Below are 23372 nucleotides of genomic sequence, written 5' to 3'. Positions count from 1 at the left end.
GTCTGTAAAATTTCGGATACCTGAAGAAAACTTATTTTAAATAAGTAATTGTTTTAAAAAGTACCTTGCTTACATAATTTAAAAAAATAAAGTAAAGTTGGCCCAAATTAAATTTGATATAAAACAAATATGAAAATGTAGCCATGTGCAGTACTATTGAAAACTGAGAATGTGACCATCGTGATATTTAGTTGTTAATGAAAACAGTAATCAAATTGAATCTTGAAACCGGTGAAGATTGACACACCTACTTTTACAGAGATTCCAACTATAAACAAAAACCATAGAAACTGCAATTTTACATGTTTTTAAAATTGTAAAGTTGCATTTGCACAGCAGAAGAATTAATTGGGGAAAAAATGTAGATCAAGAATCGTTTTGGAATCGGATCGTGACTCCCAGAATCGGAATCGGATCGGATCGTGAAGTGCCTGAAGATTCCCACCCCTACAATTAATGCCACGTGGTTATCTCATTTTTTGTTTTTTTGGACTTATACGGTTGTTCGTCGCACACACTCAATTGTCATGAAAATAATAGCACAATGAAATAAAAATGATCCTAAAAAATAAGAATTTTTAGTATTTTGGAATGAAATATAGCCCAGCTTTAAGAGATTTTTTTTCTGTTTTAATTTTTCTGGATTCCGTTTTTTTCCATTTTAATTTTTCTAGGGTCTGTTTTAATGGTTACATTAAAAAAGCATGTCTAATTAATTTAAACAATGAAACACAATTTAACAACAATGTATTAAAAGTTTAACAAAAATAAAAATTTTAAGGCCCTATAAAATGCGTTTTTTTTTTTTTTTTTTTTTTTTTCCCCTCAAAATTCCTTTTTTTTTTTCAGTTTTAATTTTTCTAGAATCCATTTTTTTCCCTGGTAATTTTTCTAGGTTCTGTTTTAATAGTTACATGAAAGAAATATTAATCAAAAAGCATGTCTAATTAATTAAAATCATGAAACTTTCACAGTTTAGCAACAATTTATGAAGTTAAACAAAAATTACATTTTTAAGGCCCAATGAAATGCGTTTTACTTATTCCCAAATTCCGTTTTATTTATTTATGTATTTTTGTTCAAATTCCATTTGTTCTGTTTTAATTTTTTCTGGATTCCATTTTTTTTTCGGTTGTAATTTTTCTTTTCCGTTTTTTTTGTCCGTTTACATTTTTCTAGGCTCTGTTTTAATGGTTACATGAAAATAATTCATCAAAAAGCACATCTAATTAATTTAAATCATGAAACTTACAGAATTTAACAACAATTTATTAAAAGTTTAACAGAAATTGCATTAGTAAGGCCCTTATTTTTTTCTCAAATTCCATTTTATTTTTCAAATATGGTTTTCAAATATGGTTTTCCAGCATCCCTCAAAGCCTTCCTTACTCTGTCCTTCCATTTGGTCATGTCGGCTCTCTTTTTTTTTGCCGAGGTTTGCCTTTTAATGTCCGAAGCGGACATGACAGCAAGCGGCATTTCCATTCTTCTTTGTGGGCATAAACGTTTTTTTCCGCGTGATGCTATTTTAACGTTTAAAATGCGGGCTCTTGGTCGCGCGAAAATATCCCCAAACTGTTTCTGTATACAAAGTTCACACATACAATTAATGCCACGTGGTTATCTCATTTTTGTTTTTTTGGACTTATACGGTTGTTCGTCGCACACACTCAATTATCATGAAAATAATAACACAATGAAATAAAAATGATCCTAAAAAATAAGAATTTTTAGTATTTTGGAATGAAATATAGCCCAGCTTTAAGAGATTCCGCCTGCTTATCAGATTTTTGTTTCAGTGCGTTTGTACAAAACTGCCAGGGACACATGGGGTATTTTGGTAGTAGAGACGGAGAAGCGTGTGTTGCTCTAATCTCATTGAATGCTTTAGTGGTGATGTGTAGTGCAGCGCTGGGGAAATCCCCTCTATGTCTTCACTAACTTCAGCTCTGATCACATCAGAGGCTTCTTCCAGCTCGCCCTGCCAGCAGAACATCAGTACAAACACACCATCACGCAACAGCCCTGAGAAACCTTTTCCACAAATGGAGCTCTTGATTCACGGTGTCTAAAGACAGATGAAGTAACACTGCATTAAAGCCTGTCACTATTAATACAAACAAAAGATTGTGAGTTTAGATCAGGGGAAGTTTTGGTAGAGAGACCTCGGCTGGATTTAGCGTCTGTGGTGTGTGTGTGTGTGTGTGTACATCAGTGTTTTAAAGTGGAAGGCTGGTTTTGGAATGAGTGACGTTGTTGATTTGCACTTCTGGGTTTCGTTGTGTTGTTGTATCAGATGTGTTTTTCTCTCACAGCTGGCCTCACATTACTTTTCCCTTAAATTTCCTTTTCATCTTCTTGTCATCATGTCAAGTCAGTGTTCTTCGAGAAATATAATGGAAACATTGTCACTCAAGCAGGCTCAAGGATTTCTTTGACTGCCATAGTGTTATCGCAGTAAATCATCTTATCTGCACATCAGTATGAAGTAATAGAGGGACGGCGATCCTCTTACAGTTGCGTCATTCCTGCCAGAGCACCACTTTACACTGTTTACAGATGATACAAAAGCTCAAACCGCAAGCACACAAGCTCAAGCTGAGTTTTTGTGCCTCTGTTATATTCTGTTACATTTTATTTGAACAGATTCTATTCAGTTTAATCATCCTTTTTGATTCAGATACATTCTATTTAAGTACATGCTGTTCAAGAAAGGTTGATTTGAGATAAGATAAGATTCTATTCAGTTTAGTAAAGACTTTGTTTTATTTGATTATATTCTATGCAATTTAATACAAATTCTATTCCGTTTAGTTTCTGTTCAGTTAATTTACATTATATCAATTAAATGATTGTTCTAAGATTTTAACTAGTTGCATTCTGTTCAAGTGCATTCTATTCAAGACAGTTGAGTTGATAAGGTTCTATTCAGTTCAGTACAGACTGTTTAGTTTTATTTGATTGTGTTCTATGCAATTTAATTAAAATTCTATTCAGTTTAGTAGTTTCTGCTCAATTAATTTACATTCTATCTGTAAAATGATTATTTAAAGATTCTATTCCCTTCATTAAGGATTCTCATTTATTAAAATTCTGTTCTGTTTAGTAAAAATTCAGTTTGGTTAATTTACATTCTAGTCAATTACATTCTATATTTAGGACAATTTTATTTAAAGATTCTATTTATATATTAAAAATTTTAATTAGTTGCATTCTGTTCAAGTGCATTCTATTCATAACAGTTGATTTGATAAGGTTCTATTCAGTTTAGTACAGACTGTTTAGTTTTATTTGATTATATTCTATGCAATTTGATTAAAATTCTATTCAGTTTAGTAGTTTCTGCTCAATTAGTTTACGTTCTATCTATAAAATGATTGTTTAAGGATTCTATTCTCTTCATTAAAGATTTTTTTTTAATTAAAATTCAATTCTGTTTAGTAAAGAAACTGTTAAATTAATTTACATTCTAGTCCAATACATTGTATTCAAAACAATTTTATTTAAAGATTTAATTTAGTTCATTAAAGATTCTATTTCATATTCAAAATTTTATTCAGTTACGTTCTGTTCAAGTGCATTTTATTCAAGACAGTTGATTTGATAAGATTCTGTTTAGTTTAGTAAAGACTGTTTTGTTTTGTTTTATTTTATTAGATTCTATGCAATTTGAATAAAATTCTGTTCTGTTTTGTAAAGATTCTATTCAGTTCATTTACATTCTAGTCAATTACATTCTATTCAGGACAATTCTATTTAAAGATTCTATTCAGTTTATTTAAGATTCTATTTAATATGCAAAATTGTATTAAGTTACATTCTGTTCAAGTGCATTCTATTCAAGACAGTTGATTTGATAAGATTCTATTCAGTTCAGTACAGACTGTTTAGTTTTATTTGATTATATTCTATGCGATTTGATTAAAATTCTATTCAGTTTAGTAGTTTCTGCTCAATTAGTTTACATTCTATCTATAAAATGATTGTTTAAAGATTCTATTCTGTTCATTAAAGATTCTATTTTATTAAAATGCAATTCTGTTTAGTACAGAAACCTTTAAATTAATTTACATTCTAGTCAAATACATTGTATTCAAAACAATTTTATTTAAAGATTTAATTTAGTTCATTAAAGATTCTATTTAATATTCAAAATTGTATTCAGTTACATTCTGTTGAAGACAGTTGATTTGATAAGATTCTGTTTAGTTTAGAAAAGACTGTTTTGTTTTATTTGATTAGATTCTATTGCAATTTGATTAAAATTATATTCTGTTTAGTAAAGATTCTGTTCAGTTAATTTACATTCTAGTCAATTACATTATTTTCAAGACAGTTGATTTGTTGTGATTCTATTCAGTTTAGTGAAGACCGTTTTGCAATTCTATTTTGTTTAATAAAGATTCCGTTAATTTACATTTTAGTCAAATACATTCTGTTCAAGACAATTCTATTTAAATATTCTATTCAGTTCATTAATATTTGATCATTTTACAGTATATTTAGTAACATTCTATTCAAGTACATTATATTCAAGACAATTGTTAAGATTCTATTCAAGACAATTGATTTGATTCTATTCAGTTTAGTAAAGACTAAACTGTTTTATTTGATAAGATTCTATGCATTTTAACTAAAATTCTATTCCATTTAGTAAAGATTATGTTCAGTTATTTACATTCTAGTCAGTTATATTCGGTTCAGGAAAATTGATTTGATGTGATTCTATTCAATTTAGTAAAGAGTTTTTTGTTTCATTTGATTAGATTCTATGCAATTTGTTTAAAATTCTATTGTTTATTAAAGATTTTGTTCCGTTAATTACATTCTAGTTTATTACATTCTATTCAAGACAGATTCTATTTAAAGATTCTATTTAGTTCATTAAAGATTATGTTTAATAAATTCACATTGTATTCAGTTACATTCTATTCAAGACGATTTGATTTGATAATATTCTATTCATTCTACTCTGTTCTGTTCTGTTTTATCTGATTAGATTCTATGCATTTTAATTAAAATTCTATTTATTTTGGTTATGTTCTTTTCAGATTATATTTTATTCTGTTCTATTCTATTAGATTAATTGAATTAAGTTTCTATTTGTGCCTTTTCTATTCTATTCTGGTCTCATCTGGTATTTTTTTTTATTCTATTTGATTTATTAAGCTTATCTGCGGCATTTCCACACATTGGTAAGCAGTTATTAAAACAGGTTATGATCTGAATTAATCAGTTAACCTCATAAATATGCTAATGAAAATGTTAACTCAAGGTTTACAAAAGTACAGTATGACAATTTAAATCCTGACTACCCAGGATTATTAATTAACCCAGCATAATGTATATTCAGTGTGACACATGAATCAAGATAATCCAGGATTATGTTTGACCTTAAAATAACAATCTCATTTGGTGTTAATTTATTTAGATACATTCAGTTTTTTCTATGTAGTCCTTTTGCATATACAGCCTGAAACTGACACTGTCAATGCTGCGTTACAGTATGTAGTTTGTGTAGTTTCTCATTTCTCCCGCACAGGGCAGATGGCAGACTCACCAGATCTGAAGCTCACAGCAGATGGAGATGTTCTGCGTTCTTGTTATATTTGTTCCATTAAATTATAAAATAAAATCCTAGCTCAGTGATTAATAAACCATAACATAATGGCACAAATTACCCTTCCTCAGCTCCGCTATGTTACTTGCATCATGCTCTAAAAATAGTCCACATGCCACACTCTTAGAAAGACATCTGGCCATTTTTTTGTTTTTTGTTTTTTGTACCTGCAGGTGTGGTTGAGCAAAGTCAGAGCAGCTAGCTTATCGCTCTTCTGTGTACTGAATGAAGTGAGCATGCCATTGTGTAATACGCCGCTGAGGGGTTGACATTTACGCATGACTTGGTGTTTCTAACCTCAGTGTGAAATGCACGGCAAATATCGACTGAAGACTCTTCTGTAGGTGCTCAGCGGGTGGAAAAGTTGAAGGTGGTGCTCTGTCATGACTAACAGGGGTCAGCAGAGGTGCTACAATGGCTCTTTGAGTCAAATTTGTGATTAATATGGGGCAGATTCACTAAGAATGAATGACTTTTTCATTTTTAATTTATGTTAACAAATGGAAACTCACTGTAAAGTGTCACCTCAAATGGGATTGTGGGTGTGTAGTAGATAAAACCTAGTTTTGCACTGAAATGTTGCATGCAAAAGTGGCACGACTATTTAGTGAATTCCCCCCTCGGTGTTTCAAGATCAATAGCTTCTGAAAAAGTATTTTCTGAGGTTGTTTTGCAGAAACTGAAGCACTTTACTGTGGCAGTATTAAAATAGAAATGAGGTCAGATGGAGAAAGAAAGTGTGTGTGTTGTGAACCCTTTCTGAACCCTGTCTAATGGTGGATGCCACTGTGGAAGAACAGCTGCGGAGTGAGACTTGCGCTGGTGTCAGAATCAAAGATCGCCCCCAGACTCCATCTGCCTCCGCAGTGTTGCCTCTGCCTCGCCCAGCACTCCTCTGCCCCACAATGCCCTTCTGCCTCCCCTGGGATGCAATAAAACCCCTCAAATACACCACTGTCGTTAGCTGCACATGACCCACCCTTACTGCTTGAAATCTGGGTTGAGCACCAGACAGTAATAATGTTGTTAGCTTGTTTAACAACATAATTTGTCCAGAAATAAAAATTGTCGTGCACTAAAAATAAATGGCTCCGAAAATTATAAAAATGGACCATTAAAGTATCATAGAAGCAGTCCAAAGAACTCGTGTGCTGTTTTTCTGTCCGCTTATCACTCAAAACTTTCATATTAGCTCATAAGATTAAGTCTTATGGACTATTTTTGATATATTTTTTGTCATTTTTAGGGGTTCAAGCGCATAACACTGAAACCCTATTGTAATTATTAGAATGGTCACAGATCAGCGATCTCTACGTAAAACTGATCGTGCAGACCAAACCGTAAGTCATAGAGACTTGAAACTTGGAGGGATGGTTGTACTCACACTGCATACAACGTGACCAAGGCACGCCCCAATCGGCCTGACGGGGGCGCTACAGCGAACAAAAGTACAAAATCACTCATAACTCCTAAACTGTCAGTCGCAGGCTCAAGTGTCTTATGTCGTTGGAATCCTTGACTCATGGTGGACAAAACACATGCCTCAGATTTGTTTGTGAGCGTAGCGAAATTTTCGGGTATTTTGCATTTTTTTGAATAAATAAATAAATAAATAAATAAAAATAAATACTTTTGCGAACTTGTCCTAGGCTTTTCATTCGATCGGAACAAAACCAGTGCAGAAAGATTGTTTGGGGAGTGAATCTCAATATTTTTCAAACTCTCTGTTGCAAGGGGCGCCTAAACGTTCAAAAGGGGCAGGACCACTTTTGGTAAAATGCCTGTAACTCCTGAACGTAATGAGACATCTCCACCAAACTCAGAACACTTATGTAAGAGCTCAATCTGAGGTCACAGGAAAAACAAATTGCGGAGCTTGGTGGCGCTTTTTAGAGTGGAAAACTTAAAAATGTCTAACTGCACAACCATTTGTCCTTTCAACATGGAAATCTGTGTGCACGATCTTCATCCAAAGTGCCACAAGTGACTATAAGGACATTTGCGAATCTCAAAAAACATGGCTGCCATTGGCAGACAAAGTTTGAGCACTTCTTAGATAAGGTTAACAGAGGTCGATCAGAACGGAAATCGGTGGGCCTGTTCAATTCACGGCCCCAAAGGTCTGAGAGAAATTTGAAAGAAATTTGCCACTGGGGGGCTGATATCGCATTTTTCAAGGGTGTAAACGATTGTGCAACACATGTTGTTTCGTGCATACACGCAATATTCGTATCACATGATAGAACTCCTCTTTCCGGACAATTTTGCCTCTAGAACCACTGCTGTCAAGCCAATCGTTTGATAAATGATTGAGATAATGTCAAAAACCTACTTTTGTGAAATAGTTTTTTAGTTTTAAAAATGCTTTTTAAAATAAATTTAGGTGGTAACAGACTTGCTAAAAAATTATTTTTTTTCATATGTGCTTAAATGTCTTAAAGCGCTTGAACCCAGTTAATCGCTGCTTGCAACTATATTTGCAGCTTGATCGCGAAAGCAGCCTGGACATTCTGCAAATTATCTACGTGTGTGTTCTTTGACATAAAATCAAAATTGACCTTATTAGCTTTCTTTAAAGGGATGGTTAAGCCAAAAATTTAAATTCTGTCATTAATTACTCACCCTTATGTCGTTCCAAACACAAATTTAGATATTTTGGATAAAATCCAAGAGCTTTCCGACACTGCGTAGGTGGAGACTGACACAAATAAGAAAAAAAATATTGAATGAAGTCATTATTTTAGTTTTATTTGTGCACAAAAAATATTCTTGTAGCTTCATAACATTACAGTTAAACCACTGATGTCACATGGACTATTTTAAGGATATCTTTACTACTTTTCTGGGCCTTGAACGTGTCAGTTGTGTTGCTGTCTATGCAGGGTCAGAAAGCTGTTAGATCTTAATTTGTGTTTCTTGATGAACGAAGGTCTTACAGGTTTGGAACAACATTAGGGAGAGTAATTAATGACAAACTTTTCATTTTTGGGTGAACTAACCTTTTTAAAAACAGTGCCATAAACAACTAATTTAAAGAAACAACACATTCAGCATTTACTCATAATCATATTGTCGGATGAATGCAAACAGACTTTCCAAATTTAAAAAACAACTCCGAAATGGCTTCGTTTCTAAGATCTGTGGATAAATAGAGCAAATAAATTGGCACATAGGCACCTGAGATTAACAAGAGCTCTCTTCTCTCTCCCACTATCTCCTCCCCATGATAGCAGAGGTGAATGACCTTCCACTCAGACTGTAATTACAAGACACGCTTAATTGGCCCCATTAGGGCCCCTTGATATGTTAATGTCTGACATGCTCATTTGCATGATTGCTCCCCATTTCCCTTTCGATGATGGCTGAGTTTGTAGACTATTTTAATGTTTCAAAGGCAGCCGCTGGTGTTCGTATTCCCATGTTTTTCTTGCACAGAGATTGCCGCAGTCGTTCTTCATGTGATCCGGTTATGAATTCAAGACACATGAGCTGCACCAATACAGTCTTTGCAAAAACCTTCCCGTGTCCTTCTGATAAAGCACTGAGGCTTTTATCCAACATGCTGGAATAAAAGTTTCCCGTTAATTGTTGGGGGGAAAAAAGAAAGCCTGTTAGCTTTTGCTTTACAAAGGGCATGTTAAAACAAAACCTCTTTGTTTTCCAAATTTCTTGGTTGATTCAGTGCTTCGTTTTTTTTTTTCACTTGACTGGCTCTTTGAAGCTTAGACTTGCTGTAATGCTCATCTTGTTTAGTGTATGTTGCATTATTAAAATTCTCTCTCACACTAACGCTGCGCTTTTCATGCAGACAGTTTAAAAGGATAGTTCAGCCAAAAATAATTTTGTCATTAATTACTCACCCTTGTGTCGTTCCAAACCTGTTAGACCTTCGTTCATCTCCAGAGCACAAATTCAGATATTTTTGATGAAATCCAAGAGATTCAAGCTCTTGGATTTCATCAGAAATATTTTAATTTGTGTTCCTTGGTGAATGAAGGTCTTACAAGTTTGGAACGACATGAAGGTGAGTAATTAATGACAGAATTGTCCTTTTTGGGTGAACTATCCCTTTAATGCATCAGAGAAGAACAAGCCTATCAATGGGACCAAATCTTTAGTGCTAATATAAAGTGATATCTTGTATCTGGCCACATGTCCATCCCTGTGTGCTCTTTCTCTCTCTGTGGCCTGTTGGTTTACATCATGGTCTGCGCTACAGAAAGAGCACATCAGCACTATTATGGAAATATGTCAGGGGTGTGTCTGTGTCTGCAGTGATGGAAAAACCCCTGATAGAATCTCAAGAGGAAACAGTGGGCCGGTTTGTGTACGGCACCGTAAGTGACACTGTGTGAACATCGAGTGCCGTTCTGCTGTTTTGAATGACATCTTGGTATTCAAATGAAAAGAGCGATATGAATGGGAAAGTGAACCAAACAGGACCTTTCTATTATAGTCGCTCAAAACACAAGAGCTGCTTGAGATGACTGTGTGAAAGACACCTCATTTGCACTTGGCTCTAAAATAGATGATGATTTCAACTTCACGAGAATTCGTGAACATGGTGTAAAGTAGATTTTCTGAATATTGGAATTGCGAATCTAATCAAGAAGCATTCTAAGACAAGCATCAATATTTTTGCTCATACTTGGTCAACTGAACAAATTGTGACTTGTTGAGAAAAGGTGTGCTGTTACGTTTCTAAGTGATCAGACTTATGGTTTTCACCTGGAGGACTGCCAAAACGATTCTTAGACTTGCAATGCATTGAAATGATTAGGTTATTCAGTCCAAAATTAAAAGTTCTTGATAAGTTACTCACCCCAATGTCGTCCAAGATGTCTTTCTTTCTTCAGTCGGATAGAAAAAAGGTTTTTGAAGAAAACATTCCAGGATTTTTCTCCATACAGTGGACTTCAATGGGGATCAACGGGTGCAAGTCCAATTTGCCGTTTTAATTAGTATTAATTTTGACAGCGAATTTAGATTTAGTTTATAGTCTTTTGACTAAAATGGCATTTAGTTTTAGTCATATTTTAGGGTGTGTTCACACTTCTAGTTCGGTTTGTTTGGTTCATTTGGTCTGGACCAAAAAGGAAAATGATGCATTTGTTTCTGGTCCGCTTAGCGTTCACACTGGCATTTTTAACAGCGAACCTAAAGATACCGAACCTAAAGGCATAGTGATACGTTCACAAACTGACGTAAGTCACCGAACACTCCAAATAAAAGGAAAATGTGCATTCGACTTACACGAATACATGCAATGCCGTCTGCTGGACTAAGCACGCTCATTGTTGCGTGCATATGATTTTATTTTCACCACCTGGAAACTCACAAAGAGCTCATAAAAAGGCACTTTAACTTTAAATTGTTTTGGATACACAGCTTGTTTCCTTTGTGAAATCATGTTGCATAATGTTGCATCTTGTCATTACTTCCTGTTTTTGTTTCTTTTAGAAGTATTTGGTTCGTGCTGTGTTCATATTTCATTTGAACAGCACCAGAGTTTGTGTGAAAGCGAGCTGAGACCAATCTTTTTAGCAGTCTCGGTCCGCTTGTTTTGTGTGCACCAGGGTTAGGATGGCAGTGTTCACACTTACTCAAATAAACCGCACTAACAGAGCAATCGCACCAGAGTTTGTTTAAATCTAACCAACATGACAAGTGTGAATTGTTTTAGTTGTAGTCTTGTTCAGGGCCAGACACACACACAAATAAATACAAAAAAACACCATAGATTGGGAAGACATGTTTATTTTCACAATTCTAAACTTGTGTAAAATGGCATCATAACTGACTGTGTTTCTCATCTACCTAAAGTATGGCAGCCATATTTACATTGTAACTTAAATTACACATGACAATAGAAAGTCAAAAACTGCTGTATTTTTTTAATATGAACCCTTAAAGTGTTGGCTTGACATATATCAATGTGTCTGTGTGTGTTTGTGTGTTTCAGAAAGAGTGAGTGAGTGAGTGAGTGAGTGAGTGTGTGTGTGTGTGTGTGTGTGTATTAGGCCATTTGTGGGTGTATGTGGAGAGACATACAGTAGGCCTAGAGAGGGTGTGAACTGATGACTTGCAACCAACCTATTCTGTGTGTGTATGCCTCTGTGAAAGGTATGTTTTAATAGAGGCAAAGTGTGTGAGATTGTAAAATTTGTACAGTATATGCATTAGTGATGCGCGGGTCGTCTCATAACCCGCGGGTCGGGTTGGGGCGGGTAAAGAAATTGTCACTTTATTTGCGGGGCGGGTTGGGGCGGGTCATTAAAACAAAATAAAATAAAATAAATCTATGTATGTTGCATGCAATTCCCTATAGCCTATATTAAATATTTGGGAATATCTGTTTTTTATTTTTATTAAGTTCTTTGACAAGGTTATAATTTGACGCCCTAGTATGTAGCAAAGTAACTTGCGTGATGTCCCCAAACTATTAGCGTCATGTGACTCGTCACGAAAGTGCCAAGCAGCTCCCGCTGCCAGCCAAGAGCGCATCAAGCGAGCGGACATTCAGCTCTGCTGGCCTAGTGGTGGAGTCTAGGCGAAATAGATTAAACCCTGGTACAGTGGATGCTATTCTTTTTTTGCACAGCGAACGTAACCCCCCGCCCCCAAATGACTCGACTATCCCCCCTGCAAATGATCGCGAGTAAACTTACTTTTGATAAGGAAAAACATTAATTGTCCAGATCTAATGTTAAATACTGCCAAACAAATCATCTAGCTCTAAAGGAGCACTAATTTCTACAACGGTAACCTAATATGAAGCTAATAACTAAGCGTTTCCACCGACATTTTTATGCACATTTTGGGTTATTGCTTAAAAAACGCTGGATGGAAACGCCAAGATGCGCATAAATTCTAAAAATGCGCATAAAAATATTGCGCAAAACATACACTTAAAACTCGATGAAAACACTTTTACCTAATAAATTCCTTAATGCGCATCAAAAATGTGACGTGACTTTGTTTTTCTTTGTGATATTTAATGCAAGTTAATCAGGAAGTGACCATTTTGTTCTCTTCAACTCACTGGATGGAAACAGTGCTTTATGCGCAAATGTTTTATGCCATATTCTAATTTAGAGCATAAGTTAAATTCATTTTGGATAGAAACATACTGGCGTAGCAGGCGGGCACGCACTGCGCATGGGATTCACGCATCTTAACATGCAGCGCTTCTGTGTAGAGAGAAAAACAGAATAAAATAACAGTTATAAAGGAATAAAATAAATAGTAGTTTCAATTCCTGTTTCAATTTATTGTCAAAACCAAATAAAAAACTGCGACAAGTCTACACTGACCGTGCAACAAGCTAAAGGAAACAGAAGGCTGAAAGCCCACACCTTTTCTTTATTTTACAAAAGTTCAATGTCTTGTTTTAATAGTGAGTGTACACAAATAGAAGTTAACATTCCAGGAATAATGTTTTAATAATTACAGTTTGAATAATTGAATTCAAAAATTGAATAATTTACAGTTCGGAATAATGTCTTATTCTTATCTATGTGACCAAAAATGACATTTTAAGTTGGTTCCGCTATAAGGGAAAAAAATCTAAGCGATGGCGCCGGAGACTCTGGTCGTGGAAAATATTTGTATTCGTGCCGAAAGATGCATGTGTGTTTCAGTTGTTGTCAAAATTGGTTGGAAACACTGGTTTTTGTTTTGTTTTTTAGAAAATGACCAATCGTTTCACTAGATAAGATCCTTATTCCTCAGCTGGGATCATGTACACTCTTAAAAATAAAGGTGCTTTAAAAGGTTCTTCACAGCGATGTAGTAGAATTACAATTTTTGGTTCCACAAAGAACTATTCAGTCAAAGGTTCTTTAAAGAACCATCCCTTTCTTCCCTTTTTATAATCTGAAGAACCTTCTTTCGCCACAAAGAACCTTTAGTAAAACAGAAAGGTTCTTCAGATGTGAACTAATGATTTAAGGAGGAACCCGAGTCTAGAAACCACAGTATCATTTAGCTTGAGGATGGGATGTTTTAACATTGGTCAGTAAGCAAACAACTAAAACACCATTTGCATGCTAAAGCATGCTAAAAATCACTGTAAATACCCTCAAAACACACATTACAATGCACTAAAAAGCACTCAGAACCACTTGCCAGCAACGAGCTGGCAACCACGAACAACACCCTATAGCTTTGCGCACCGTAAACACCACTCACATTTTCTTTATAAATTTATGTCAAGGTCTGGTCAAGGTTGGCGATGCTGCTGAAACAAAACAGATGGAAAAAGTGAATGTTTTGGTTTAATTTTCATATCACCGGGTCATTTAATTTGACAGTCATGCAGCTGTTTCAGCAATGCTTTTTTGAAGGTCTACTCACAGCATAGCATAAACTTGCCTTTGTTTGTTTGTTCCAGATGATGAAGAGGCGCTCACCTCCATAATGAAGGACCTGGCAGCTTTACGCTTCTGTTACCATCTCAAGAGCAACAACAGCAACAAGCCCAAGAGCAGAACCCCATCCTACAGACAGGTGATTACCCACAATGCACCACTCAGCAGCAACTATGTGCAAGTTGTGTTTTCAAACGTTGGACAAAAGACAATATGCACTGTTTCTAAAAGTGGAATTATTGGGTTAGTTCACCTAAAAATGAAAATTCTGTCATTAATTACTCCCCCTCAAGTTGTTCCAAACCTGTAAGACCTTCGTTCATCTTTGAAACACAAATTAAGACATTTCTGATGAAATCTGAGAGATTTCTGACACTGCATAGACAGAAATGTAACTGACACGTTCAAGGCTCAGAAATCTCGTAAGGACGTTGTTAAAATAGTCAAATAGCGTGAGATCAGTGGTTCAACCTTAATTTTACAAAGCTACAAGAAAACAAAGTCAAACCTTTCAATAGCACTTTCAAGGTAACCTTCAACCTGACCTGATATAATCCCAGCCAGAGCTGCATTGTAAGATACAGTTTTAAACAGGATACAGCTGAGAGACGCACTACTGTTAACATTTAACATCCGCTCCCTATGTCCCACACAGCATTAAATAACAGTATCCTTGTAGTTTTCTTTCATTGCCTGAATTCTCACTACAATGCTGTCAGTCCACACCGGACACCAGTCAGACCTCAAGATAAACGGCTGGCATGCACTCTGTACACGCACACACACACACACACACACACACACACACACACACACACACACACACACACACACACACACACACACACACACACACACACACACACACACACACACACACACACAAACACGCACACTCTTTTTGTTTTGGTCTGACTCGCTCTTGGTTGCTCTTTCTCACACTTTCACCTCTCATTTTTTTTTCTCTCATACACAAAATGCCAGAAGCAACTTTCCCAACTAACCAAACGTCATTATAGTAACAACAACAACCATCCAAAAAAAAAAAAAAAAAACCCAGCAACTCGCGGGGAGTCTTGACAGGTTAAAACGCATGCATAATGAAGACGCACGTGAAGCGCATAAACTTGCAGATTACCTCTTGTTTCAGCCTCTCTCGCTGCATTCGTAATGGAGATGACGTCACAATGTCAACAGTATCGGTGTAAACAGTATTCAGACTGTTCATTATCTTCAGCGGTGGAAGGCGCTGTGGCGTCTCAGGGGAGACGGTGCAGTTAATGCTTCAACCAAACAGTGAAATTCAGAGCAGTGCTGATTTCAGAACAGTAGGGGAGACCGGGGGCAGTTTTTCTTTTTTTTCTTTTTTTCCAATGACAAACAAGATAGACAAGAAGTTGTGCTACAAATCATTATCTGGCACTTCTACCAACTAGGTGTTACGTTTTCAGTCATGCTGTATTTGGATCTGTCAGTAAAATATTGTCATGCTTGGTACTTTAATGTGACATTGATATATGAGAAAAAAACTTTGCAAGAGCTCTTTCAATTTTACCAAGCATTTTTTATTTTATTCCGCTCTTGCAGTGTGAAAAGAACACTGAAATATAGCTGCAAGCCGCTAAGCACATGAAAAAAGACATTATTTAGCAAGCCTGTAACCACCTAAATTAATTATTTAAAAAAAGGATTTGGGGCTAAATCCAGGTAATTTACCACAGAAATATTATGTTTTTAACATTTATGACTGTTATAGTGCCAGCTGTGGTTTGATCTCTTTAAAACATGTTTTGAATACTTGTTTAAGAATCACCTGTCACATGTGCTCAGCAGGTTTTGTGAAGTTTTGAGTTTTCCTTTAGGATTTATAGGCTTTTGGGTAAATTAGAACAGGCCCCTTTTCTAAACAACCCCGTTATAGCTTCCCAAAGGGTAAATTTCAACATTGTTTTGATAATTATTGACCTAGAGAGTCCAGGGAATTGTACTGGAAATTTTAGAAGTTGTTTGGAATGAGGAGTTCTATCATATGATACAAATATTGCGTGTATGTGCGAAAAATAGCGCAATATACAATCGTTTACGCCCTTGAGAAATGCGAGTTAACTAAGGCCGAACGGATTGAAACACGGTGGGCCTGTTTGACTCATGCCTCTAAAGATCTGTAAGAAATTTGAAAGAAAGATAACACTTATATTCTTAATAAACTTCTCTCTCTGCCTACCTCTGTCATTGATTCACTTTCTAACAAAATTTTAACAAACAATTCATATTTTCAAATATTTAATTTTGAGATTTTCCAATAATTATAATGTAGTTTGCGCTTTTGCTTTAAACGCATTATTTCTGACTGACTTAATTGAAAACTATTTAGTAATAAACCCATTTTAAAGGTCCAATTCACCCAGAAATGACAATTCTGTCATTAAACCAAACCAATTTAAACCTGTAAGACCTTCATCTTCGAAACACAAATTAAGACTTTTTTGATGGAATCCGACAGCTTTCTGATCCTCTATAGACAGCAATGCAACTGACACGTTCAAGACCAAGAAAGGTAGTAAAGACTGACACAGAAGAGAAGAAATGGTTGAATAAAGTTTTTTTTTTTTTTTCTTTGCACACAAAAAGTATTCTCAGAATTACGGTTGAACCACTGATGTCACATGGACTATTTTAACAATGTCCTTACTACCTTTTTTGGCCTTGAACGTGTCAGTTGTGCTGCTGTCTATGCAGGGTCAGAAAGCTAAAATATCTTCATTTGTGTTCCCTGATAAACGAAGGTCTTACAGATTTGGAACAACATGAGGGTAAGGAATTAAGGACTGAATTTTCATTTTTGGGTCAACTATCCCTTTAATATGCGAAACTGTGATGATTGTAACTGTCTTATTATATTACATTCACCATTATGATTTATTCTTTCTCAGTCTTCGAGTTTTCTTTTTTCTCTCTACCTCAGGTATAAACTCATTGTGAAATAATAAAATTGACAATTACATGGTTTACAAAATTATTTGATGATACACAAGGTTTCACCCTGACCTCCCACTCGAGAGGAGAAGCCTCATCCTGTTATTATGTACATGCCACACATGCTTTCAGATCGGCTAGACAGCAGTTGTAAAACTGGATAAACTAAACTGTAAAGCACTGATGACAGACAGACAGGAAGAAAGATACATACAAGGACACAGGAACATACTATTTACAATATTTATTCTGTGTCACATTTTATGGTTTTTGAATGCAAAGCAAGTGCAGATTAAAAGACCTTCGTTCATCTTTAGAACACCAATTAAGATATTTTTGATTAAATCCGAGGGCTTTCTAACCCTGCATAGACAGCAATGCAACTGACATGTTTAAGGCCTAGAAAGGTAGTAAGAACATCAGTAAAATAGATCATGTAACATCTGTGCTTCAACCTTAATTTTATGAAGCAATATACTTTTTGTGTGCAAAGAAAATAGCTTTATTCAACAATTTCGGGTTGAACCACTGATTTTATTGATGTCCTTACTAACTTTTTGGGCCTTGAACGTGTCAGTTCAAAAAACTCTTGGATTTCATCGAAAATATCTTAATTTCTGTTCCGAAGATGAAGGAAGGTCTTACAGGTTTGGAACGGCATTAGGGTGAGTAATTATTGACAGAATTTTCATTTTTTAGTGAACTATTCCTTTAAGCAACCAAGAAAAGATCACAATGAGATAAAAGTAAAGACATGTAAGTTTCTATCTCCATATATCTCCTGTGATGTTTCTGAATGCTGTTTTCTTGTTTGTTCACCGTACTGATTTTACTTATAGTTTGCACAGAAGAGCAGATTGCCAGAATTCATTTGTGTATTTGATCCGCTGAATTAATTCATTTCATGTTGTTGTTTTCTTCTCTCAGGATTTGCGGGTGAAGCTGGAGCATGAACGCGAGAAACGGTGAGTCGGAACGTTCTCATTATTTCTGCAGCTCTCTATCCCGTCCCTGATCGCATTCCTCTCGTCTTATCCCAGCTCTCGTTACGCCATTTCTAAGATCTCTCGGCACGTCGAAGGACGGAAAATATGCCAAGCTGCCCAAAAGAACCGGAACGTTCCTATAAAAGTATTTTGACATTTCGATGCGGCGTTTCACACACACTCTGGTACAGTTTGGCAGACGCAGGCAGGGGAAAGAGGAGGTGAAGCCAAGTGTTTGAGCTCAGTGGCACACCCAATATTAATTTTCAATGTCCTGTAGGTCATCCATACACCCACACACAGAACATGTCATTTTTTCCCCATCCCAAGACTGCCAAATGCCACCACGTGAGTCTTTGCAAAGTATATCCATATGTGGTTTAGCAAACCTAACGTCTTACTAAGGTACTCATAAAAAGTCAGTATTTTCCCGCATATCAAGCCAGTGTTTCTGCATAGGAATAATCTGTGACATTGAGAAAGCTTTGTTTAGAAGAAGAAAGTGAATTAACGTTATTGTCAGTCAGTACCGCAAAGCCATAATGCGTCCTGAGAGAAGTCACACTTTCGTCTTAAAGATCCTCAGAGGTCCGTTGTCTGTGTGAAATGCCTCGGTGGGTTATGTCACAGGAAGTCGACGCAGCGTCACACGCTGCATTTGAGGTGACAGGCAGCCGGGTGTGCTGCTTTCACAGCTCTAATTGGCTGCTGTGGCACAAAATCTTTGTGTTTAACTCTCTTCTGTTCTGCCTCGGCTTTAAGCAGAGATGTATGAGGAAGAGCTGACGGACCACTAGTGGATAAGTCGATGGAAGTAATTGGGTGGGCTATTGAAAACGACACCCTACCTTCAATCAGAATAGCCATTCGCTTTTATGTCACGTCGTTTTGCTCTAGAAATTTTCCAAGATTCCAAGAAGATATACAAAAATTGTAATTGCATTAAAACTTCTTAAAGGGATAGTTCACTCAAAAATGAAAATTACCTCATGATTTATTTCCCATTAAAGGAAAAGTTCACTTCCAGAACAAAAATGTACAGATAATGTACTCACCCCCTTGTCATTCAAGATGTTCATGTCTTTCTTTCTTCAGTTGTAAAGAAATTGTTTTTTTGAGGAAAACATTTCAGGATTTTTCTCCATACAGTGGACTTCTATGGTGCCCCGAGTTTGAACTTCTAAATTGCAGTTTAAATATGGCTTCAAACGATCTCAAATGCAGTTGTAAATGATCCCAGCCGAGGAAGAAGGGTCTTATCTAGCTATTTTTTTTTGTTTGATTACAATTTATATACTTTTAAACCTCAAATGCTCATCTTGTCTTGCTCTGCCTGAACTCTGTTTTGTCCAGTTCAAGGCAGTTAGGGTATGTCGAAAAACTCATCTCATTTTCTCCCTCAACTTCAAAATCGTCCTACATCATTGTTTTACCTTTTTTGTTAAGGGTGTTTGATCTTTCCCTTTTGATTGTTCTCTTTGCAAACACTGGGTTGGTACTTCTACAGCGATGTAGGATGATTTTGAAATGATTTTTGAAGTTGAGAATAAGATGTGTGTTTATCGACATACCCTAACTGTCTTGACCCGGAAAATACAGAGTTCAGGCGAAGCAAGACAAGACGAGCATTTGAGTTAAAAAGTATATAAATTGTAATAAAAAAATAATAATAACCAATCGTTTCGCTAGACCCTTCTTCCTCGGCTGGGATCGTTTACAACCGCATTTAGGATCGTTTGAAGCCGCATTTTAACTGCATTTTGGAAGTTCAAACTCGGGGGAACCATAGAAGTCCACTATATGGAGAAAAATTCTGAAATGTTTTCCTCAAAAAACATATATTTTTTTACGACTAAAGAAAGAAAGACAGTAACATCCTTGATGACAAGAGGGTGAGTACATTATCTGTAAATTTTTGTTCTAAAATTAACTTCTCCTGTAAGCCATCCTAGATGTATATGAATGTTTATATTTGAGATGAATACAATCAGAGTTACATTAAAAAAATATCCTGGCTCTTCCAATTTTGAAGTCCAATAAAGTGAATCCATTCATCATGAAAAGTACTCCACACAGCTCCATGGGGTTAAAAAGACCTTCTGATGTGAATCAGTGCATTTTCCATATTTTAAAACTATATAAACCATAATCTCTAGCTTCCCGTTTACGAGAAAATGGCATTTTAGCAGACAACGTAAGACGTTGAAGTAAGCTCCGGTGAGAAGTGACGCAAAACAAAACACCAGTCATGAATTAGAAGTGCAAAATGAGGATTTGTAAAGACAAATGTCAGAGGATTTTGATACAAGCCAAGAGGAGAGGAAAGGTTTTCCTTTGCTGTAAACAAAACTTGGTTCTCGCAAGACTAGCGCACTCTTATGCTGATGATACACTGGGCAACTTTTTGAGCAGTTTTATCGGGCAACTTTTTTTGAGCAATGTTGCCTGGGCACTTTCTCATTAAAAATGGGTAACGCATTTCTATCTGGAAAATTTAGATCTGTTGTGGGTTCTGTATCACACCTGGCTGCCCGTTTACGGCAACATTTGCCAAAGTTGCCCGGCAACATTGCTCAAAAAGTTGCCCAGTGTATCATCAGCATTACTGGAGCTTACGCTATGCCTACATCCTACGTCACTGGCTGGAACGCCAATCTCTCATGGACTCGCATACGGCAGTTAGTGGAAGCTAGAGATTACAGTTAATAAAGTTTTAAATATTGATTTTTTTTTTTTTTTTTTACACAAACCCATTGATTTACTTCAGAAGGTTTTATTAACCCTCCGGAGCCGCGTGGAGTACTTTTTATGATGGATGGATGCATTTTTTTGCGCTTCAAAATCTCAACAGCCGTTCACCGCTATTATAAAGCTTGGAAGAGCCTTGACATTTTTTAATGTGTGACCCTGGACCACAAAACCAGTCTTAAGTCGCTGGGGTATATTTGTTGCAATAGCCAAAAATACATAGTATGGGTCAAAATTATTGATTTTTCTTTTATGTCAAAAATCATTAGGAAATTAAGTAAAGATCATGTTACATTAAGATTTTTTGGTAAAATTCCTAGTGTAAACCTATCAAAATGTAATTTTTGATTAGTAATATGCATTGTTAAGAACTTAATTTGGACAACTTTAAAAGTGATTTTCTCAGTATTTTGATTTTTTTGCACCCTTAGATTCCAGATTTTCAAATAGATGTATCTCGGCTAAATATTGTCCTATCCTAACAAACTATACACCAATAGAAAGCTTATTTATTGAGCTTTCATATGATGTATATATCTAAGTTTTGTAAAATTTAACGTTATGACTGGTTTTGTGGTCCAGGGTCACATATAACTCAGATTACATTTGTATGAAAGAAGAAAGTCATATACACCAAGGATGGCTTGAGGGTGAGTAAATCATGGGGTCATTTTCAATTATGGGAAAACTATCCCTTCAAGCAAATTGATTAAATTATCTGGAGAATATTTATAAACACTTACAAATACATCCTGTTTGTGGTTTTTATACAAAGCTTTTTTCTTTTTCTTTTTTTTTTTGTTACGGTAAAAAGGTTTATTTTCTCTCTCTCAAGTTTTTCCGTAAACCCCCAGCATCCCCCTCACGGCCCCCCTGACTTGCCTTAAATGGACTTTGTTTTTAAGGAAGCTTAACATTTTGGCATTTCCTTAACTGGCCAGGACTCTCCCCTTGCACAGTATTTATTCTTTAAGAGAGAAAAAAAAATAAGACACAAATTAGTATTAAAATCTGTCTGTATATTATTGTTTGGGTAAACAATGATATCAGTAAATCTTAATAAACCAGCCTGGCCAGATGGTGGGACTTCCATCCACTCTCATGAATATGCATAACAGTTTTTTTCCACTATGCAAATTGCACTGTGCAGCTAAAAAAATGAAGTGTTTAATAAGAACACTACTGTTCAAAAGTCGAACAGTCAGAAAGTTTTTTTTTTTTTTTTTTTATTAATACTTTTAAATAAGTAAGGACTAATCCAATCGGTTAAAAGTGACAGTTTTTTTTTTTCACATAAATTCAGTTCTTTTCAACTTTTTATTCATAAAAAACATCAGTTTCCACAAAAATATTAAGAAACACAACCGTTTTCAACAAAGATAATATTAAGAAATGTTTCTTGAGCACCGAATCAGCATATTACAATGATTTCTGAATGATCATGTGACTTCGAAGACTGGAGTAATGACACTGAAAGCATTATAGGAATGAAAAAAATGCATTTTAAAATATATTAAAATTAAAAAAACAGCTACTTTAAACCATAATACTTTCTATAATATAGTACTACAATATTATTGTTTCACAACACCAAACAGCGCATGAACAGCCAAATCTATTCAGTCTATTTCCACAGCAACATAGCAGCATCACTGTTTTTTTCCCCAGTGCCATTAACGTTGTTTTCATTGCATTACATCAGAAAGTCGTAAAATGTAACATGCGTTATACTTGTATGCGTACAATTCCATATCTCACAGCGCACATCATAAATCAACACTTTTGCGCCTACAGTAATAAAAAACTCATCAGAACAGGCATTAGTTAACCGACCAGCCTAGTTGGACACAGTCAAAACTGTCTTCCTCTGGCAGCGGCTGCAACACCGAGACAGGAAGGAGGAGAGCGCCGCAGGCCATGCCAAGCGTGGAGAGACGCGGCCAAAACGAGGAGCTTATCTGTGCGCGCCAAGGAAGGAAAATCATCTCGTACTCTACATCCTCCATTTCTCCAGTCTTCCGCTATGATTTTCCTTCCATCACTATCTCACTGATCGGCCAGTGTAAACACAGCCATCGCTCAAAACCCAAGCTACAGCTACAGAAGATCTGAGTGCTAAACAACATACAGCTGATTTCATATCAGCATAAAAGCTTGAGTTCACCCATGACAGATGACCCTAGCTTTGTTATTTCCCATAAACGTCTTTAGATTCAGAGAACCAGCTGTCATTAAGTTGGAGATACAGAAAGCAGAATTTACTGATAATTTACTCACCCCCATGTCGTCTTTCTTCAGTCCAAAGGAAATTAAGGAAAAACAAGGATTAATATAATAATAGTTGAGTGTATAAAAATGACCCTGTTCAAAAGTTTACATACACTTGATTCTTAACACTGTGTTGTTACCTAAATGATCCACAGCTGTGTTTTTTGTTTAGCGATAGTTGTTCTTGAGTCCCTTGTTTGTCCTCATCAGTTGAACTGTCCGCTGTTTTTCAGGAAATCCTTCAGATCACACAAATTCTTTGTTTTTTCAGCATTTTTGTGTATTTGAACCCTTGACTGTCTGAATTTAAGATCTATCTTTTCATACTGAGGACAACTGAAGGACTCGTATGCAACTATTACAGAGGGTTCAAACGGTCACTGACGCTTCAAAAGGAAACACAAT

General features: G+C 35.8%; 1 protein-coding gene across 1 annotated transcript in view; it reads left to right on the top strand.

The window, feature by feature from the left end:
• The window catches only part of LOC141300237 (mitogen-activated protein kinase kinase kinase 3-like), a 76857-nt gene that overhangs the window by 37825 nt on the left and 15660 nt on the right, over positions 1-23372 (top strand). Inside the window, exons 4-5 of the mRNA XM_073830563.1 lie at positions 14013-14128; positions 17893-17930. Of these exons, the coding sequence (XP_073686664.1) occupies positions 14013-14128; positions 17893-17930 (154 nt within the window). The remainder of the gene's footprint in view (positions 1-14012; positions 14129-17892; positions 17931-23372) is intronic.

Source organism: Garra rufa, chromosome 24, assembly GCF_049309525.1.
Source record: "Garra rufa chromosome 24, GarRuf1.0, whole genome shotgun sequence".
In the NCBI taxonomy this organism is placed as follows: Eukaryota; Metazoa; Chordata; class Actinopteri; order Cypriniformes; family Cyprinidae; genus Garra; species Garra rufa.
Note: the sequence above shows the minus strand (reverse complement) of the source record. Positions and strands in the feature narration are given on the sequence as shown.